The 20,704-nt window shown below is 37.2% G+C and overlaps 4 protein-coding genes and 1 non-coding gene across 5 annotated transcripts; 2 read left to right on the top strand and 3 right to left on the bottom strand.

The window, feature by feature from the left end:
• Nucleotides 1-516: 516 nt before the first annotated feature.
• LOC106346419 (heat shock 70 kDa protein 16) lies at nucleotides 517-4,361 on the bottom strand. Its single transcript, XM_013785743.3, has 10 exons — nucleotides 4,261-4,361; nucleotides 2,830-4,005; nucleotides 2,437-2,649; nucleotides 2,234-2,329; nucleotides 2,030-2,140; nucleotides 1,670-1,861; nucleotides 1,406-1,552; nucleotides 1,183-1,311; nucleotides 926-1,047; nucleotides 517-787 (listed from the first exon to the last, which is right to left on the bottom strand). The coding sequence occupies exons 2-10, from the start codon at nucleotides 4,003-4,005 to the stop codon at nucleotides 688-690; spliced, it is 2,286 nt and encodes a 761-aa protein (XP_013641197.2). The 5' UTR covers nucleotides 4,261-4,361; the 3' UTR covers nucleotides 517-687.
• A 186-nt stretch (nucleotides 4,362-4,547) lies between these two features.
• Nucleotides 4,548-6,713, bottom strand: LOC106351226. The gene has a single exon (XM_048757996.1). It carries the CDS (start codon nucleotides 5,368-5,370, stop codon nucleotides 4,969-4,971), a length of 402 nt encoding a protein of 133 aa, XP_048613953.1. The 5' UTR covers nucleotides 5,371-6,713; the 3' UTR covers nucleotides 4,548-4,968.
• On the top strand, nucleotides 6,454-6,525 carry TRNAW-CCA. The gene has a single exon. It is a non-coding gene; the product is annotated as a tRNA-Trp (tRNA).
• Nucleotides 6,695-8,140, top strand: LOC106397214 (pentatricopeptide repeat-containing protein At1g11630, mitochondrial-like). The gene has a single exon (XM_013837798.3). It carries the CDS (start codon nucleotides 6,753-6,755, stop codon nucleotides 7,992-7,994), a length of 1,242 nt encoding a protein of 413 aa, XP_013693252.1. The 5' UTR covers nucleotides 6,695-6,752; the 3' UTR covers nucleotides 7,995-8,140.
• Nucleotides 8,141-17,453: 9,313 nt separating this feature from the next.
• On the bottom strand, nucleotides 17,454-18,195 carry LOC125586938 (uncharacterized mitochondrial protein AtMg00810-like). Its single transcript, XM_048756850.1, has 2 exons — nucleotides 17,856-18,195; nucleotides 17,454-17,668 (listed from the first exon to the last, which is right to left on the bottom strand). Exons 1-2 carry the CDS (start codon nucleotides 18,193-18,195, stop codon nucleotides 17,454-17,456), a joined length of 555 nt encoding a protein of 184 aa, XP_048612807.1.
• Between the last annotated feature and the right edge of the window lie 2,509 nt (nucleotides 18,196-20,704).

Below are 20,704 nucleotides of genomic sequence, written 5' to 3'. Positions count from 1 at the left end.
ATAATATCCGAGTAAAAGACCTAAAATGGTGGTGGGGGACTAAGTAAAATAGCTGGATAGGATTTTGTCTAATGCCTTGACGGAGAAAACAAAGTAACTCGACTCTCTTTTTTTAACAAACGACCGAGTCGTAGTGAGCTCGTGGCCACAACAACACACGTGAGTATTAGAAACAGCACCACTTTTGTCCTTGTTAGTTCCCAAACTTGGAATATTTTTTCTCTGAGATCGATCTCTAATCACATATTTTTATTACTATTAATTATTATTATGTATCTTTCACTAGTGATCTGTTTCAAAGAGCATCTTCCTCATGCACAAATGGCAGTAATAAAACTAGCAAAACTCAGTACCGTGAGAAATCTGGCTTAATGATAAGTTACTGAAGTAGTTACATAAGTTAATGTTTTTCCCTAATAGAAACTAGCTGAACCATGACAAAATCATTACAATTCGTTCAAAAATATTCACCTTTCCGACCTCAACCAATAGACAAATCACCAAGAGAGAAAGAAGAAAAGCAAATTTTGAAAAATCAACCCCTCGAGAATAATCGTTTCAAATCGTTTGACAAAAATGAAAATGATCGTTTCAAATGTGAGAAATACACTGTGAGACTTTAGCCTTATTCTTCTTTTTTTTTTTCATCTTCATTTAGAATAATAAAGATAAAAAGGGAGAGAAAAATCAATCAAGCTCCATATCATCCGAGTTCCTACGTCCGTGGGATCCATTATGTTCCGATTTCGTGGGAGGAGAGTTTGACTTCCCAATGTACTTGCACGTCCTGCAACACATTCATCAAGATCCTTTTCTATCAGTTACCAAAACATGACCTGACTTGATTCCATCATTGGTATGAACAATGTTTCGCAGTTGAAATTGTGAATATAGCTGTCAAGAGAGAAATGTTATATTTACTTACGCGTTAAGAGCATCGGCCTTTCTCCTGATTTCACCAGATTGCAGCTCCGGATGGTTATGTGATTCTTGTTCCGTGGTTCTCTCGTGGAGCCATCTCTCGACTTTCTTACATTCATCAAGAACCTGAAGACCAAAAAAGAAACATAATGGTTATATAGTTAAACCATATAGCAATCTACACGAACTTTATCCCCCTCAAAAGTCATCATATACTATTGCAAATAGATTGAGAATAATGTTAGTAGTTTCGTATCAAACCGCGTTCTTTCTTGGAGGAGGAAGAGATTCTGCAGCCATCCGATTATCGGCTATAGTTTTCGCAAGGTCTTTTGATGCTTGTACTCGCTCTTCTGCATCTTTATATCGATTTTCAATAGGATCGATGAGCTGCTCAGAGTTGAAACGTCATTATCAATTAGGACAAGAAAGTCATTCGCACAGTACTAACCTTCATATACAAAAATCTTAAGGAGTTAGTTACCTTTTTGATGTCATTCAACTTCTCGATGTAAGCATTTTCAGATTCATCATCACCATCTTCGTAGAGCCATTCCTCTGTTTCTTGAAGATTTCTGGCGATGCATTCCCGTTCTGACTCAGTTGCAGTGCTTCTATACGTATTTAACATCTGCCAGTATACACAATATTATTCTGCTAAGTGATAAAAATCTTGAAGAGCGAGTAGACATATTTTAGCAAAATTGATAGAAGGAACCTTTGGATACTACTAAAGCCAGATTGGTACCTTATCACGCATCTCATAAACAAAGGATTCAAGAGCATTTTTCTTATCCTTTGTCGATTCCATCTTCAGATCTTGCTGTACTAAAGAGTACTCTCTCTGTTTGGCCTCCAATAACTCATCCTTTGTCAATGCACCAGAGACGTTCTCAACAACTGAAATTTTCATTCTTTTGATAGCCTTATGATCATTACCCTGCACAGCACAAGCGAAACTTATCTCAGTATTTGTGCAGATTAGCAAGCTTTGGAAAAGAGAAACTCCGGATCAACCATTTGATTGTTTAAGAAATGAATCGAGAAGCCAATACTTCAAGATCAGCTTCACTTTATCGAAGGGTCTGAAGTGCTAAATCATACTTACAGTAGGACCTGACGAAGGGTCTGAAGTGCCATCCTTTGTAGCAGGAGATTGATGGTTATTTTCGGATACTGTCTCTTCAGAAGTCGTATTCTCCTTAGGATCCTCTATTAGCTTTTTTCAGAAACAGAAAGTTTAGACTAAAGCTAGGTAAAAACGTAAACGGCTAAATTATCTGGAAAAGTATTGGTATCAGATTGTACTCACAGAAGCTGAATCGATGGTGACAATCCCGTGTAGATTTAGCTGAACTCTTACTTTGACACGCGCTGCTTGTCCGTGGGAACTTTGAAAAGGACCAATCTACAAGACATCGCACAGCAGAATAAGAGTTCCATAAATTATACAGTGCCTAATGATGGCATAACCATCCAAAGTGTACTCAGAGGAAGGCCTGAGAGATAGCATACCGTAAAGCTGCCTATCTGAATTGGTGAATCTGGAGATATTTCGTTATGATCTGCGTAAAAGGCTTCCAAATGGAACGTGTTTTCTCTACGTAGAGTAAGAACCTTCACACTTGGAAAAACTTGGCCTTTAGGAAAGAGCATTTCATTCGATGGTGTGTTTATGGGACCTTTATCAGATGAAAAGCCAATTGAGAATGGGAAAGAATCTTGAACCTGAAAATCGGGGAAGCATAAACAAAAAAAACAAATCCGTAAATGTATGCACTCCATCTTGCTTTAACACACACAGCATATCTGTAACCACTACAATAATATATTCATCTACTCGATAAGTTTTTTTAAACGGAAACAAGAACTACGAAAGAGTATTATCACATAGAGAGAAGAGCGTACCTCATAATCTCTCACTCGAAAAATTGGACTGAGCATTGCACACTGAAGCGCACATCCACGAGCAACGCACTCGCTTGCATTCACAGTCCTGCCAAGCTCTCTCTTAAACAACGAGCTTAGCATCTTAGATATAGCTGGGATTCTGGACCCTGAACCAACGAGCTCCACAGAATGAATCTGATCCAAACTTAGACCAGAGTCAGCCAAAGCCTTTTGACACGGAACAATCAATCTCTCCAACAAGCCTGATGACAACTGCTCAAACTCTTCTCTCTTGATGAAGCTCTTCACATCCTTCTCCTCCATCAGACATTCTATATTCAGAGGAGCTTCAGCATTTGCGCTCAAGACCTTCTTCACTTTCTCACACGACGCCCTTAACCTAACACAAGCCTTAGTGTTTGTATATACATCAATGCTGTATTTCTCCTTGAACTCAACAGCAAAGTAGTTGAATAAAACCTCATCAAAATCTCTCCCGCCCAAGTTTCTATCAGAACCATGAGAAAGCACTCTCATGCTGCCAGACCCAAACGACGCCACACAAACTTGGGTATCGCAGTGACCGATGTCGACAAACACAATGCAAGTAGGGCTCGAGTTAGCCGCCAAGTCTGTCTTATATATACCATATCCAAGCGCAGTGGCAGTACAGTCATGCATCAATCTCAACGGCCTCAAGCCAGCAATGGCCGCCGCATCCAAATAAGCAAGCCTCTGCGAGTTAGTAAAGTAGGAAGGGATCCCAATGACACAGTCAGAAACAGGCGTATTGAGACTCTTCTCCGCCACCTGCTTCAAATGCGAAAGCAACATGCCTAATATCTGCACAGGACTAAAGCTCTGCACCTCACCCATATACCGAAGCCGTATCTGAATCCCACCGTCAGCAGAGTCCTCAGAAGTCTCGAAAGGGAACAGCTTTAGATCCTTCTGAACATCAGGCTCCCTGAACTTCCTACCGATCAGCCTCTTTAACTGAGAGATGGTGGATTTGGGATGCATAGTAGCGGAGGCAGCAGCAGCAGCGCCCATGAACCTCTGCTTCTCACCAAAGGAAACCATACCTGGATTCTCTCTGTTGGATTCATCGTTCAACAGAACATCGATCCCACGTTGCTTTGCAACAGCGATAACACAGTTCTCGTTCCCAACGTCGAATCCCACCACACTCATCTTCAAAATATCAATCTCAAAATTCTCAGGCGAAACGAAATCTCTACTTCATGATCTTCCTGTTCAATCAAACACGATGTAGAGATATCAGCACTAATATGGTGAAAGGATCGCTAACACTAAGAGAGGATTTAGAAATTTTTGTTCTCTATCGTCCTAGATTTTCTAGGCAATGTTAAATAAAGAGATCTTAGATGCGCATTATGAGATTCATCTAAGCGGAGGAGGAATCGAATCGAGAGGGATGAGGAAGACCTGACGATGATCGAAACTTCGAAGACGTGACGAAGGACCTCCGATGACTTCAGACGAGGACAACGTGAGCGAAGAAAGGCGATGGTGAGGACAAATGAAACGAGACCCAAGGGGAAAGGCAGAGGGAAACACCAATGTTTATTTGCAGTTGAGTCCGTATAAAGTCCTTCAAATTAATTTAATAACCCAAGATATTTTGATGAAATTAATTTCATTTTTGACATTAATTTTTTTTTTTTTGTCAACATTTTGACATTAATTAATTTTATGTCTTATTAGAATTTAAGTCAGATGATTTTATATACACCATTCTAAATTAAACAAATCAAATCTGTTACATTAAAAATAATGTATACATTGTTTTTCTCAAATTAAAAAATTAGTTTTTTTTTTATGAAAAAATATTGATGAACCTTAATTAAATTACTAAACCAAAAGAGTTTTCAATGTTACATAGAATCTAAGATGGTTCAGTTGTCTGGGATGCTAATTTGAAAAATAAACTTTGAAATCTATCATGAACCAAAAATAACTTTGTTATTACAACTTCAAGATTGATTTATTTCCTCTTTATATGAAAGAAACAGAACTCATGATTTTTTCATATTACATTTCTTGATCAGCTTCTGTAATGGAGATCAACAGAAATTAATTCAAGAAAGAAAAAAAAAGTGAAATACATAGAAGACAATAAAAAAAAATCAAAAATCAAACTTCAAGAGCGAAAATAGGCCTTGGTAGTCCATTGGTTGCACCACCGTGGAACATCTTCTTCAAGGCTCTCACGCTGCTTTGAGAATGCTTTTGAATCCCGCCAAACCTAACGACGGATTCTATGTTCCGACGTAGTTTAGTCAAACTCTTAACGATCTTGGCCTTCAACCTTAGCAGCTTCATCCTCAGAAACGACGACGGGTGAGAAGAACGACGAGACACCACGTCGGCCTTTTGAAGTGTTTTGTAAATCAAGAACTTGGCTCGTCGGTGAGACACCTCTTCTGGGTCTTCCTTGTCTATCTTTGAGTAAAGACATGGCTGATTGAAGAGAGTCATTTTCAAGATGCTGTTTTGTGAAGAGAGGAGTTGAAATGAGAAAGTATTTGTAGTCATTGCATTAGACAGTGCTGGTGCACTAACTTGTAACTTGTATACCTGGTTTTTGTTGTTGTGCTTCTTGTGAAGTTGTACTTTTCTTGATATAATAAATATAAGTCAAACCATTAGGACAATAAGATATGCTAAGATAGTAGAAGATGTTATGAATATCCAACATCCAGCTAACAATAATGCATAGTTAATGATATAAGCCTTCTTAATTATTTGTGTTGCAAAATAAGGTCATATAGTTTACATATGCTTAATAAATCATAAGATAACACCTTAGTCTATAAACATTTCAGTTTAGAAGCTTGCCGTCCAAATACTTTAATTTCGTTTATTTTTGTTTTGAAAGTAAGGCAATAGGCTTGCAAAATCTACAAACTTAAATAATCAGATTATTTTTCCTGTGTCCTTTGGTTTGGACAACGGGTCCAAGGAGTTTTTAATATCAATTTTCAAAGCTAAAAGCTGTTAATTAGTACTGTTAGGGCTAGTTAATGTGAGACCATATATGACTCCGAGAGATTCACAAGTTATTGTGCCCAATGTTTAGATATATATGGAGACACATGCCACACTGCCTCTACATGCACCTCTAAAGACAAAATCTGTCTTTTCTTTATTTGAAATTGTGACAAAATCTGTCTTATACGTCAAACATCTCCAACTGTTCTTAATGCTGGAGAATAGTTGTGTTCTATATATAATATTCTTTGACATATATTTATACTTACTATAGTTTCTTATCTAACTCTGTGGAGAACCTCATTGTACGTAAATCTTAACCAGCTTTAATTGAATTATTCACCAAGGAAAAGAAAGAATAAGTCTTATTATGCCATTTATGTTCTCTACTCTCAAGGAGAAACAAAGGAGACAGTAGGGAAAACAGAAGCATCGCAAAACATTATGAAGAGTCATTCATTTACACTCCTTTAGTTATCGGTCTTGAGCAAAAGAAACTTACCTAAAGAGAGAGAGACAAAAACATATTAGATAAACTGTCTTTGTGAACACGTAATTGACTAAGTACACAATCAACAAATACAGAACTTATTGCTGATTAATAACCATGGGTACCATTTTCTCACCGGATCCGTGGCGCAATGGTAGCGCGTCTGACTCCAGATCAGAAGGTTGCGTGTTCGATTTACGTCGGGTTCAAAACCCCGGTTTAAACATTGGTCCTAACTTTTTATTTTCTCTATAATCGTTTTAGAATCATCAGGACCGTCGCTATTGGTGACTATAGATGAACATCAACGGTCTCTAACTGACTGAAGAAAACCATTGGATTTATATTTCAATGTTTCGTCAAAATCGAACCGGTTTAAACCATCTTCCTCTCTCTCTCTCCCGTCCGGCGTCATGTCCATTTCTTCCTCAACATCATGAACCCCTCCCTAATGGCGTCTCTCTTCCGCATTCTAACATCCGAACCTCTCGCTCGCAACGTGAATCAGTTCAGATTAATCTCAACCGCTTCATCCCTCCTCACACCGGACTCGAAAGCCTCACTCACCAGCAACCATCACAAGAACACCCGCCACGTCCTCTCCCTCCTCAGAACCGAGAACAATCCAGATCGAATCCTCGAGATCTGCAGATCCGCTTCCCTCACACCTGACCACCACCACCTCCACCGCGTCGCCTTCTCCGTCGCGGTCGCGACACTATCCCGCGACAAACACTTCGCCGCCGTATCACACCTCCTCGACGGATTCATCAAGAGCCAACCTAATCCCAAATCCGAGAGCTTCGCCGTCCGCGTGATCATCCTCTACGGCAGAGCCAACATGCTCGATCGATCTCTACAAACATTCCACGACCTCGAGAGGTATGAGATCCAGAGAACGGTGAAGTCGTTGAACGCTCTGTTACTCGCTTGCTTGACGGCGAGAGATTACGAAGAAGCGAAACGAGTCTACTCGGAGACGCCGAAGAAGTACGGAATCGAGCCTGATCTCGAGACGTACAATCGAATCATCAAGGCCTTGTGCGAATCGAATTCGACGAGCTCGTCGTACTCCATCGTCGCGGAGATGGAGAGGAGGCGTGTGAAGCCGAGAGCTTCCACCTTCGGGTTGATGATTGGAGGTTTTTACAAGGAGGAGAAGTACGATGAGGTGAGGAGAGTGTTGAGGTTGATGAGAGATTTTGGTGTTCATGTTGGTGTTGCGACGTACAACGTCATGGTTCGGTGTTTGTGTGAGAGGAAGAGAACTAGAGAAGCTAAGGCGTTGCTTTGTGGAGTTATGTCGAGTAGGATGAGACCGAACTCAGTGACGTATTCTCTTTTGATTCATGGGTTTTGCAGCGAGGGGGATTTGGATGAGGCGATGAGTGTGTTTGAGGTTATGGTGAAGAGTGGGTGCAAGCCGGGTAGTGAATGTTATTTTGATCTGATACGTTGTTTGTGTAAAGGAGGAGACTTTGAGACGGCTTTGGTGCTTTGTAGGGAGAGTATGGAGAAGAATTGGGTTCCGAGTTTCAGTGTCATGAGGTGGCTTGTTCATGGACTAGTTGGTAGTAACAAGGTTGATGAAGCTAGAGAGGTGATTGCGCACGTGAAAGACAAGTTTTCAAGGAATGTTGATTTGTGGAATGAAGTTGAAGCTGAGTTGCCTCGGTGAACATGCTGCGAGAGTTAAGTACCAATTTTGTGTCTTGTATCTAATTGTCATGCAACATGTTTCGATGCCCCCATGAACAATGGAGTTACACTTGAACCCAATGTATATAATTTTAAGGAGAAATCAGATTCAATCTCTTGAAAATACTCCAAACCCCCGTATAATAGACTCTAAAACATCTATATACCATAGTTAAAAACCAGTAAAAATCCATGGTATATCACGCATCTTCTGTGCTGTCGTTTGTGGTTTCCCATTCCAGAGGTTATCATCCAAACCTTGAACCGCTTCGAGCTCTCGACAAGCCAGATGACTCTCACTGGTTTACAGCATCTCATCCCGACTAACGGATTCTCTTGGATACATAGCAGAATTGTGAACCTAAGACTAGTGGATTCTCTTTACTGATGATTTTTTTTCCAATACTTTTTTGATTTGGTTAAAAACCACACAGAAGCTGTTGAACTATGCGACTGGGAAGTTTATAAAGGTATACACAGGACATACCAACAAAGTATTCTGCATCACATCCGCGTTTTCTGTGACCAACGGCAAGTACATTGTGAGCGGATCTGAAGACAACTGTGTGTATCTGTGGGATCTTCAGCATAAAACTATACTGCAGAGACTACAAGGCCACACAGACGCAGCAGTAACTCTGTTTCACATAGATATTCTCTCTTAATTAATCACATGTTATAATCATAAGTAAGCATGGAGGAATCGAAAACGTACATAAAACAAAAGAACTTTACCCAACAAGAGCAACCAAAACCAGTTTTTTCTTCAACTTGAAACTTAGACTTCTGGGCCACATTCCCTGTAAATACCAACCACCACAAAATTAAAACTATTTTCAAAAAAAATCTAAAATTTACAAACAAAAAACATTAAATAATGTTTTGATCTTTTTAAGTTGTATCAAAGAGTAGTGATAATAAAAAGTTACCGTTCAAGAAGAAAAGGACAAGAGAATTGATGGGAATAAATAATGCAAAGGTGCAGAAGATTGCTAGGAAGCGGGTCAACACCAAGAGACAACAGCTGACTAAGCAGTCAGTACCTCAGAGTTTCTGGCGTAAATTCTTGAGCTCCGACCAGTCCTCCGATTATTTCAACTACTTTTAAAATCTCTTTCATCATCAGTTGTCAACACAAAACACACATATTTTGTGGAAGCCGAGTTCAAGAGAGACCTCAAACCAAGTTGCAGCTAGAGGTGTAGAGTTCATTAACTGGTGAGTTTCATGGATACCAAAATACATTTTTGTTCCTTTTTTAATTACTAATTATTTTCCCATTGACTTCCTGCATGGTGTCTTGAGCTCTTTTAGGGAGAATTGTGTCGACGACATAAAGAAAGAATTATCTATACAGTAAGAGACCTTACCGCAGAAACCTGAAGAAATGCATTAATTGTTTACTAATGAAACTATGTAACATTTTTTCAGCTTAAAAAAATTATGATAGAGTAGAGGATCAATATAATAGTCTCTAAGACACATGCATTAGACATGCATATAACTTTTTTTTAATTGATACCTTTTTCCATGATTCTATACACACAACACACTGATCTTCTGTTACAACTTAAGAATTACAAGGTCAAGCTTCTAAAATATTCCCCACTGAAATTTTTTTTTATTTTAAAAACACTATTTCATCGTTAAGATATTAAACAAGACCCAACTGTCTACTTGAATTTTTTTAGCAAACTTCTTGACAGCGAGAACCACGCGTCTGTGGTTGGGTGGTCAAGGCATTCCGTGAATCCCCAAAGGACCCGAATTCGAATCCGCACCACACCAGATTTCCACGTCCGTGGTCACCAAGTCTTTCGCATTCTCTCTCCGGGGAATGGTTTACCATTTTTTCTTCTTGACACCAAGCTCATTCTGTTTCTTTTGATACTTTCTGCTTGATGCAGTTTAATTTTGTTGCAGTTAATATATTCTTTTTCAATTTTAATTCATTTACTAATATATTTTGTCTAAATTACATGCTAGCACAAATTCTCAACCAATAAAATGAAAAATCTATCTTATCAAAATTTACAATACTCACAGAAGTTTAGGATTATAACACAACGTATATTAAAGAACAAGAAGAAGAAATCACAAGCTATAATGTAACTTCACGCCTAAAAATATGTAGTATAGGTATTTTAATGTAACCTAAAAGACACCGAACTAGAAACAGTCACAAAATATATAAAACCAAACAAACATCCAAATGCAAATCCGAACAAACAAAAATTGCTTACAAAAATAAATAAATTTATTTCAAAATTATATATATAACTTAAATAAAAAATACAATACATCCCGCGCGTAGCGCGGGTTTCCCTTAGTAACAAATATTGATAAGTGTTTTTTCCTTTCTATTTTTTTGTACAACTAGATGGACGAAGCACATATGTGTGGGCATAAACATGATCCTTAGATTTGATGTTTACATTTCTCTATTATTCATGATGATAAGCTGTATCCTCTTATGTAAACTGATCATATATATATGTATATGAAAGCTATCATTTTATGTAGTATGAAGACATTCATATGTGACATATCATATATGTATATGTAATATATTAATCTGCATGTTTATATGTAGTATTTAGACATTTATATATAACATGGTGGGAAGAAGTATAGCCTTAACTGATACATTTATAAGGACATTAAGATCATTAAATTACTTAAAAGATATTCAACATAACATAGACTTAATTTTAGTTTCCAGAACCACCAATAATATATTTATGTGTTGGGCATTAATATGAGTGAGTTTGTGTTTGATTGTTACATTTCTATGATTACTCATCATTGACTGTATATCCGCATATCCAACAAGCCTCCAAACCCAAATTTTGATGTATTTTGTTCTCCAACCGATCCTCAAACTCAAAACAATATATTTCCTAAAATGTCAAACTCATTAAACCTGCTGAGGTTCAACTTTTGAGGCCCTTTAAACCCTATTTACTTTTCATTATTTTTATATAATAAATCAAATATAAATACATAATACTTCTTATCACTTTAATCTTTATAAATATATCTCAACCAAATGTTCAAATATAGTTTTGTATATATCTTATTACTGATACATAAACACATAAATATGCTATAAATACAATTAAATTATTAAAATAGAAATTTTATGTATATGTAGTTTAAAAATTTATCCACTCTCTTCTCTAATAAATGCGTTGTCAAAAAATAAATTACCTCAATCTCTTCGTCTATTACAACTTCTCTCAGATTTTGTTCATCCCATTGATTAGCTTATGCCATAAAAAAACTGGTTGACACTACACGCAATGATATTTTGAGTCCTCGCTCGTGGTGCATGGTCTGGAATCCATGAATCTGTCCACATGCCTATTGATGTTCCGTTACCAATCACATACCACATTCCTTTTTAACTAAGTTCCTTCCATAAAGAATAGACTTTCAATCGTAAGAAGCTTTTTCCTCTGTACTGCAACAAGTATATTTATATCTAGAAAATATCTAGCTCGATCTTAACACTTTAGCCATCAAGCATTCCGGATTTTTCATTTTCCTCCAAGCTTGTTTACCTATTTTATCGTGTGGTTTTCAGCCTTGATTGGGAAAACATATATATACTATATTCAAATTCTTTTGTTTTGGATACAGTAAAACTCACTCTCTTCACAAACCACATCAGTATTGCTGCCTTTTCCAGCCTCCACGTGGACATATATTTAAAGTTCTCTCGATGTGCTTGGTCTATTACAGATTTCTAGCCATAAATTGCTTGGGCTTTAATTATTTTTAATGTGTTAGGCCGATATAATATAATACTCTATATTCTTCTTATATCAATGAGAATAAGGCTCATTAAAATAAGACAGAATTTGCTGAATATACATGATTCTAATATTAAGTAAATACCCTATTGGCATGTAAAACAAAAACCCCTATAGCACAAACGAATATAAATTTACAGTTTTGCCTTTGTCCCAATATTGATCATCTTTTTTTTTCTCTCTATCGTGTTTCTCTTTGTATGTCATATATTTCTTTTTTCTAATAAGTTTTCCTTTTAATAGACAGATTTCTTCTCAATCTTAATTGAAGTAAGAATCTTCTCCTCAAATACACCACCAATTTTCTCATCAACTCTTTGATCGTTGTCTACTATGTTTCCAACATAAGGTCTACACTAATCTACTCATCTTCAACTCGTATTCGTCACCATCAAATCAAAAAGTGTTCCCAATTTATGAATCTTCCATCGATGAATTAGGTATTGCAATTGGTATCAAAAGTTTAGTGAATCGATAATTTACAGAGAACATACAGTATATTATGTTAACAGAGAACATTTAATGCTAAGTTTTAACATCAAATACTATAGGAGTTGTTAGTAAATAACTTGTTTAATATAAAGTATAAACATATACTTATCATATAATGAAACCAATGACCTCTGTCCCAGAAGCAACAGGTATATGGTGTTTTATGGATAAATCATGGAAAAAATCATGGAAAAAATCAGGAAATTTTCTCGAAACAAGGGTGTTATAGCATATTGGAAGGTTTTGATGGTTTAATGGGAGTGAGGAATACAGGAGCGAGTCAGCATCCTCCTCACTCGGAGATAGAGGTTCTCATTTGGGCAATGTAATGTATGAGAAATCTCAAACAGCTTATTGTTACATTTGCAACGGATTATCTTTAGACCGATTGTCCTCAGTTGGTGAAGATGGTTTCGGAACCATAAAAATGGTCATCCTTTACAAGTTATTTGGAAAACATGAAGATATTGAAGAAAAGTTTCCATAGCTCATAGATCATTCATATACTACGGACACATAATTTAAAGGCGGATAGTCTCGCACGCAGTGCAAGGAAGCAACTGTCGTTTGTTGTCCATATGGATGCAGAGCTACCAGTTTGGTTTGCAGAGTCTATATGAACATGTTTAAGTTGCTGACAAAAAAAACAATGACCTCAATCTTATCATATTTTTTGATTTTATATGATACAATAATTTTTAACCGTAAATAACATATAAGTTCAACATATAATGATTTAGTTTGCTGATAACCTATTTTGTAACATTTAACAAATCATATATCAGCTAATAATATATACTTTTAAAATCATATCAACCATTCTAAAAAGAAAAAAACATGTTTTGTAACAGCTAACTAAACATGTATCAGCTAATGAAAATATTTTGCAAAAATTTACAAACCATATAACACATCTATTTTTAAGCAAAGAAGTTTGACGATAATGATAAAAGTTAGCAAGCCAAATTTTTGTAGCATCTACCAAATCACGTATCAGCTATTAATAGCTATTTTTAGCATTTTATCAATTATTATTAAAATGATAATATGTTTTGTAACATCTAACTAAACATGTATCAGCTAATGACAACATATTGTATATAAGTTTACAAGTCATTTATTGTATGTTCACAAGAAGTAATATATAGCATCTAATGGAAACTTTATCAGTTAATAGAAATCTAGTCGTTGTATAGCGATTACAAATACTTGTAATTGAAATGTGAGATTACGGTTGTCGTGATCGATCTTGGGGAGAACCTCCTCTTTCTTAATGATAGGTTCATCCATATGGCCATGTGACCCTAAACCATAAATTAGATAGGATTCATACCCTAAACTCTAAATTAGATAGGATTCAAACCAAATACCCTAAATCACATAAAAAGTGAATAAGATTTTTTTTTTGTTTAACAATTTAGAATTTAGTATGTTAACATGACAGATTTTAGTGATTCCTAAGTTATAGTTTAGACTTTAACTTATACAAATTAGTGTTTTCGATTTATGTCTTTTTATAGTTATATGATGTCGATTTCAATGTATTAGAGTGTAGTATTGTAACTCTTTAATCATTCCATCATGTGAACAAATACTATTTGGTTGCAATGTTGAATTGCGGTTCTGATGTTTGGAGCTAGGCCTTGTAAAAACCATTCCTCCAAGTGTTGGCCTGGTAAGTTGGTCGCCTTAAGACAAACAGCTTCAAATCTCTTCCTAATCAACCACCGAACCTTGTTGCTGAACTCCCAGACCGATGTGTAACACTGAATCTTCTCTTGTCACCTCTTGTTTCTTCTCTAAAAGTGGTTTATTTCTTCACTTGTCCCATCTTTTTAGCTCTTCCCAATTGTTGGGGACCTTCATTTCCATTAACTCCTTGATCCAATCACCTAATACGCCCTGTAGACTTTGCTGAACCAACCATAGCTTGTCTTTCTCTTGGATGTGGTGTTCATGCCAGTGCTTCTCAAGGCAGTCTATCCAATAACTCACCTCAGCTGTGGTAACCTAAAGAGCCTTCCAATCATGCGTCTTCTCCCTTATAATAGTTGTCTTGGCTTGTTTCACATCCCTATCATATACATCTTGCAACTTAGACCACTGTCCTCTTTCGCTTATGTGTTCCTGAGTCTGGAAACCATAGGCTTCCTGCGACTGATCTTCTTCTAACTTGAGCAAGTTTGACTCCTCCCTCAGCCAACGAAGAGTTAGTTATCCTTGGAGAACCCCAGTCCGATTCCTCTTGCTCTCCTCATCATCGCTTCCTTCCGTACCCAAAATCGTACTGCCAAGTCCATTGCCTTTTGTCAGATTACAAGGTTGTAATAGCCTGACTTGATCCTGCAGTGGTTGCTTCAGTCCTCTCACAAATACACCCATCAAGTAAGAAATTATCAGATCTCGCTTCACTACATCTCGAGAGAGAGTGAAATCGGCGTCACCATCCATCCCCTTATCAACATCGTCAAAACCACGAGTTGGAGGCTTGCTCTCCAACTGTTCGACGAACTGCCCCCTGTGGTTTTTGCCTTTTTGTCTTGTTCGAATGAATCGTTGGTGTGGCTTCCTCGCCCCTGTGAACTCCGATCATGCAGGTGATTTGCTGTACATTTGGGTTATCAGTCTTAGCATACAGATTGGTGACAAACAATACATCAACTAACAACAACTATTTCATAATATATTAACAATCAGTTATCCATTAGCTTGTAACATCTAACTTAACATTTACCTGATAACGGTAGAACATGATACCTATTTGTACAAACTATCCAAACATGTGTAAGCGCATGGTACCTATTTGTGGCATCGAACAATTACCAGTAACTTATTTTGTAGAAACTAAATAAATATGTATATGTTAGCATCACCTATTTTGTGGTTTCTAATCAGAAAAATAAATGTAACGACTAAGTATGTCCAAAACTGCTAACTCATATGTTATCTTTAATGAACCTCTAATGGTGATTTGTCCCATCGTTTGAAAATGAGATGAAAGAGCTCCTTAGAATCAATGTTTACATGGTGCTTAGATATAAACAACACGAAGAACCACGTAAAAACATATAGAGAGAGAATTTAACCTTTGAAGAAGAGTTCATCAGGCGGAGATGTGGTAGATTCCAAAAAAAAACTATGGCGAAGGAGCACATTTGGCACACAAACTCCCGCCCTTACGGTGGAGATGAGGTGTTGGCGAAGTTGATGAGGCTTGAGGATGAAGAAGAAGAAAAAGAGAAAAGATAGATCCCTAAGTATCATCATCACAAATCACTAGAAATGATCTGCCCTTGATTTAGGTTCATGAAAATCTGAGTTCGTTGATATTTCAATTTACTTTACAACAAGTGATTGTTAGAGAAACAATATAATACATATCAATGCGTGTTATAGGGGGTTATAGATTCTAACTTTGACACATAATCTCATAGTACACTATAGTGAGGCGGTAGGTTCATAGGAGTTTTTTGGTGTTCAAAGAAAAACAAATGGTAATAGGGTATTTTTGCAATTTCTCCAAATTATGTGTATATACCTACTAATTTCTCTACAATTTAATGTCAGTTGGAATTTATGACTAATTACAAAATATTATATTTTCTTCTATTTGTTGAACTATTTTTATTTAATGTTACTTTTATGTAACCAAGATAAATTACATAAAATATTGTATTTTGTTTAATCTTTGTGAAAAAACCTTAAAAATCACTTAAAGTAATACAAACGGAATATTAAAGACAAAATTTGTATTATATATAAGTTGCCGACAAAAACATTTGCACATTGAATAAAGATATATGTTTCATGTAAGAAACTAAACATAGATAAAATTTATATTATAAATCATGTTACATATAGAGGTCATATAAAATATATGAGTCATTTAAAATTAAAAATTTTAAAGCGAATGTAAATCAGAAAAGTAATATTGTGTATTGAAAACACATAACAGTCTTTTAATTAAAAAAATAAGTCGGGTAGATTTGATCTGATTCTTTATCTCTAATAATATAAAAAATAAAATTATTTATTTTTCGCTATAAAAATATTTATATTATAAAAATGCATATAATATTTAAATTTATTTCATATAAATCTCCCGTTTTGAAAAATAAAATAATTTTCAGTTATAGATTTTAACCTTTAAAAGACGGATTAAAATCTAATTGGACTAGTTAAAAAAAACTAATCCATTATGTAATAGGCGGACTTTGGGCCAAATAATAAATAATAGGTACATTACTTACATTATCTTCCCCATATATCATTAGCAAGCAGCCATGACTTCAAATTTTTACACAGCTAGGAGGGGAGGGAGGCTATTAAGCCTTACGTATACCAAACGGAAATGGAAAGAAGAAGGCCATACCGTTCGCAAGTAGGATCAAGCTTAATCGGATCGTTAGGGAGCTTCGGTTTCTCGATTGATCCCATTACTTGCTTGCGATAAGTGGATTGATCAGTTATCTGCTAAGTGGATTCTGATATATTATTTGAGTTGTAAGCACTGATAAGTGGATTGATTTTGAGTTTCTTGACTGTTAAGTGGATTGATAAAGAAGACATTTTGGTAAAACTGTTGTTATCTGTTAAGTGGATTGATTTTTAGTGTTCACTGTTAGTTATCTGATAAGTGGAGATTGATTTTTGAGCTCATTGTTCTTTGGATTTGATATCTAAGATCTGAAAAGTTCTTCCCAGATAAAAAATGCGAGAATATGCTGCTTGCACATCTCTACTCCACAAGCTCTCTCCTTGTTTGAGAGGATGGGGTAATGTGGTTTCTTGAATTCTTCTTGTCTGCCTTGTTAATTTTTTACCAACCGCTTGTGTTACACAACGATCACTGTGTGTTACACACGAGTTCGAGAGAATAATAAGATAAGACAGACGTTTCAGGCTTATAAACTTTTCTGAAAATACTTTTTGTATTATTGAGATTATGTGATATGGTTTACAACAAATGATTGATCTTTATATAGAGATCGAATCATTACAAGTATAAGAGACACAACTCTTTATACTAAATGACACAACATGAAGAGTTACAACTCTTTGTGTAATAACATAAATAACTAACTTATGTAAATGTATTAAGGAGAGATTAGATTATAGTTTAACACTTCTCCTTAATCATATCTCGACTTGACTCCAAGCTGCTTCCTTAGATCTTCAAACCTTGAACCGTCCAATGCCTTTGTGAGAATGTTTGTGAGTTGATCATCCCCTTTGCAATACTCTAGTTCAATGATTCCTTTTTGCTCAGCTTCCCTCACGAAATGGTACTTGATCTCTATGTGCTTCGTCCTTCTGTGTTGCACCGGATTCTTCCCAATTGCTATTGCTGATTTGTTGTCACATAAGATCAGAATGCCTCCTTCAAAAATCTTCAAATAGTCTTTGTAACCACACGGCTTGATTTGCTGCTGCACATACGGCTATGTACTCCGCTTCAGCCGTTGATTGCGCCACTGTTTGTTGCTTGCTTGATTGCCAACAAAACATAGCTGATCCAAGAGTAAACACATAACCTGAAGTGCTTTTCTTGTCTTCCTTAGAACCACCCCAATCGCTGTCCGAGTAGCCTACAAGTCTTGGTTCTTCCACGCTTGTGAAGTACACTCCAAAGCTTGATGTTCCTTTGACATATCTTAACACCCTTTTGGCTTCTTGGTAGTGCTTCATGCGAGGTGATGACATGTATCTTGAGAGAAAGGTGCTTGCATACATCACATCAGGTCTTGATGCACACAAGTACAAAAGCCCTCCAACGATACTTCTATACTTAGTCGGATCTCCATACTCCTTGTCATCCTCAACTCCTTTTCCTTGTGGTGTAAGTGGGTTGCTTACACTCTTGCTGTCTCGCATCCCAAACTTGTCTACAAGTTTGTTTGCATACTTTTCTTGTGAAAGAAATATGCCTCCACGTCTTGAATTACTTCCATTCCAAGAAAGTAGTTCAACAATCCAAGATCCACCATCTCGAATTCTTTCTTCTTGTTCTCCTTGAATGTGTTGATGCTCTGAATGTTGCTTCCTGTGATGATTATATCATCCACATATAGACTCACGATCAACACATCTCCTCCTTGCTTCACGATGTATAAGGCCGCATCATTCATACTCCTCTCAAAGCCGTTTTGAAGAAAGTATGAATCTATCCTTCCATACCATGCCCTTGGGGCTTGCTTTAAACCATATAAAGCTTTCTGTAGCCTTAACACCTTGTGTTCCTTCCCTTGTGTCACATACCCAGGCGGTTGTGTGACATACACTTCTTCCTTGAGGTCGCCATTGAGAAAAGTTGAATTCACATCCATCTGATACAATCGCCACTTCATCTGAGCCGCATAGGCAAGTATGACTCGTATTGTATCATGTCTTGAGACAGGGGCAAACGTCTCAAGATAGTCAACACCATACTCTTGAGAGAACCCTCTTGCAACTAGTTGCGCCTTGTGCTTGATGTGATTGCCGTTTGCATCGGTCTTGATCTTGTAGATCCACTTCACACTTATCACATTCTTCTTCTTTGGATTGCCCACTAGTTCCCACGTCTTGTTCTTCTCAATCATGGCTATTTCCTCATTCATCACTTCTCTCCATTCCTTGGTACCACACGCTTCATCATAAGTGTATGGTTCTTCATGTGCATGAAGACAAGCTTCTATAGCTTGAGCCGCTTCATCAAGCTCTACTCTCGGTGCCCTTTCTATGATATCAACCATGGACATGAACTTACTTGGTGCCTCAGAAGCTTCTTCTTCTCCACTACTAGTATCATGATCATCATTTTGAATGAAAACAGGACTGAAAGTACCTTCGGTTTGTTCCTCAGGGCTGGATGTGACTTCGGTTTGTTCCTCAGGCGAGTGAGAGTCTTCCATAGACAACTTCAATGTCTTCCTCACTTCTTCTTGCCTTTTCCAATCTCACTTCTTGCTTTCTTCAAACTCGGAATCTCTTGATACTTCAATCTTCTCATTCTCCAAGATGAGAACTCTATAGCCTTTGGATTGGTTGCTATATCCAACAAAGATTCCACGCTTTGCCTTGACGTCTAGCTTCCTCCTCTTTTGATCCGGGACATGTATGTAGCATATGCTACCAAACATTTTCATGTGTGATACATTTGGCTTGTGTCCACACCACTTCTCTATAGGAGTGACATCTTCTTCTATTGCCTTTGATGGCAGACGGTTTTGAAGATATGAGGCAGTGTATATCGCTTATGCCTATAACTTGAGCGGTAAGTCTTGCTCTGCCAACATTGATCTAGCCATCTCCACCAAGGTCCTATTCATGCGCTCTGCTGAACCATTTTGTTGTGGTGAATAAGGCAAGGTGACTTGCTTATTGATTCCTTCTTCTTCATAGAACCGGTTGAATTCTCGTGAAGTGAACTCACCACCTCCATCAGATCTCAGCGTCTTGATGGTACAATCCGATTGCTTCTCCACCATTGCTTTGAATTTCTTGAATAGTGAGAATGTCTCTGACTTTTGCTTCATGATGTATTCCCAACACATGTGAGTATGATCATCCAGGAATAGCAAAAAGTATCGGCTTCCATCAACAGACTGGTGCTGCATCGGCCCACATACATCCGTATGTACAATCTCAAGGTTTTCTTTTGTCTTAGTTTGAGATTCCTTTGGGAAGCTTTTGCGTGATTGTTTTCCAAGTCTACACGCCTCACACGCTTCCTTCTTGACTTTAAACTTTGGTAATCCCTTTACCAAGTCTTTGTCTTGCATTTGTTGCAACCTTTGTCGCCTACATGACCAAGTCTCTTGTGCCATGTCTCCATCTTTCCTTACTCACTAGCGCTCATGGCTTCTTCTACCTGAGCCGAACTCATCCTGATTCGATAGCTTTTGTGAGTCATTGGGATATCCATTATCCTCCTTCCTTTTGCATCCTCTATGATGCATCTCTTCTCTTGGAATCTCACCCGGTATCCGCTTGCAACAATTTGTGGAACACTCAACAAATTCTTTGCCAAACCCAGAACCAAGAACACATTTCTGATGGTCCTCTTGCCACCTTTTGTCATGACAGTAATATCTTCTTTACCGGCTGTCATGACCGTGCTTCCATTTCCAATCTTTATTGGAAACTTGATACTCCTATCAAGCCTTGAGAAGTAACTCTCCTCCTTTGTCATATGATTAGTTGCTCCACTGTCTACTAACCAGACATCTTCCATCACTGTTGTTGATGCTTCGCTTGCACGGAACAACATGTGATCTTCATTCAAGTCTTCTTCGAGACTTACATGTGCCTTCTCTTTCTTCTTTGAGTAGCACTGATTTGCAAAGTGGCCTAACTTGCCACAATTGTAACACTCCTTGTTACTTCTGTGATCCTTCTTTGG

The sequence above is a fragment of the Brassica napus genome, chromosome C5 (genome assembly GCF_020379485.1).
Source record: "Brassica napus cultivar Da-Ae chromosome C5, Da-Ae, whole genome shotgun sequence".
Lineage (NCBI taxonomy): Eukaryota > Viridiplantae > Streptophyta > Magnoliopsida > Brassicales > Brassicaceae > Brassica > Brassica napus.
This window is presented reverse-complemented; position numbering and strand designations above follow the sequence as displayed.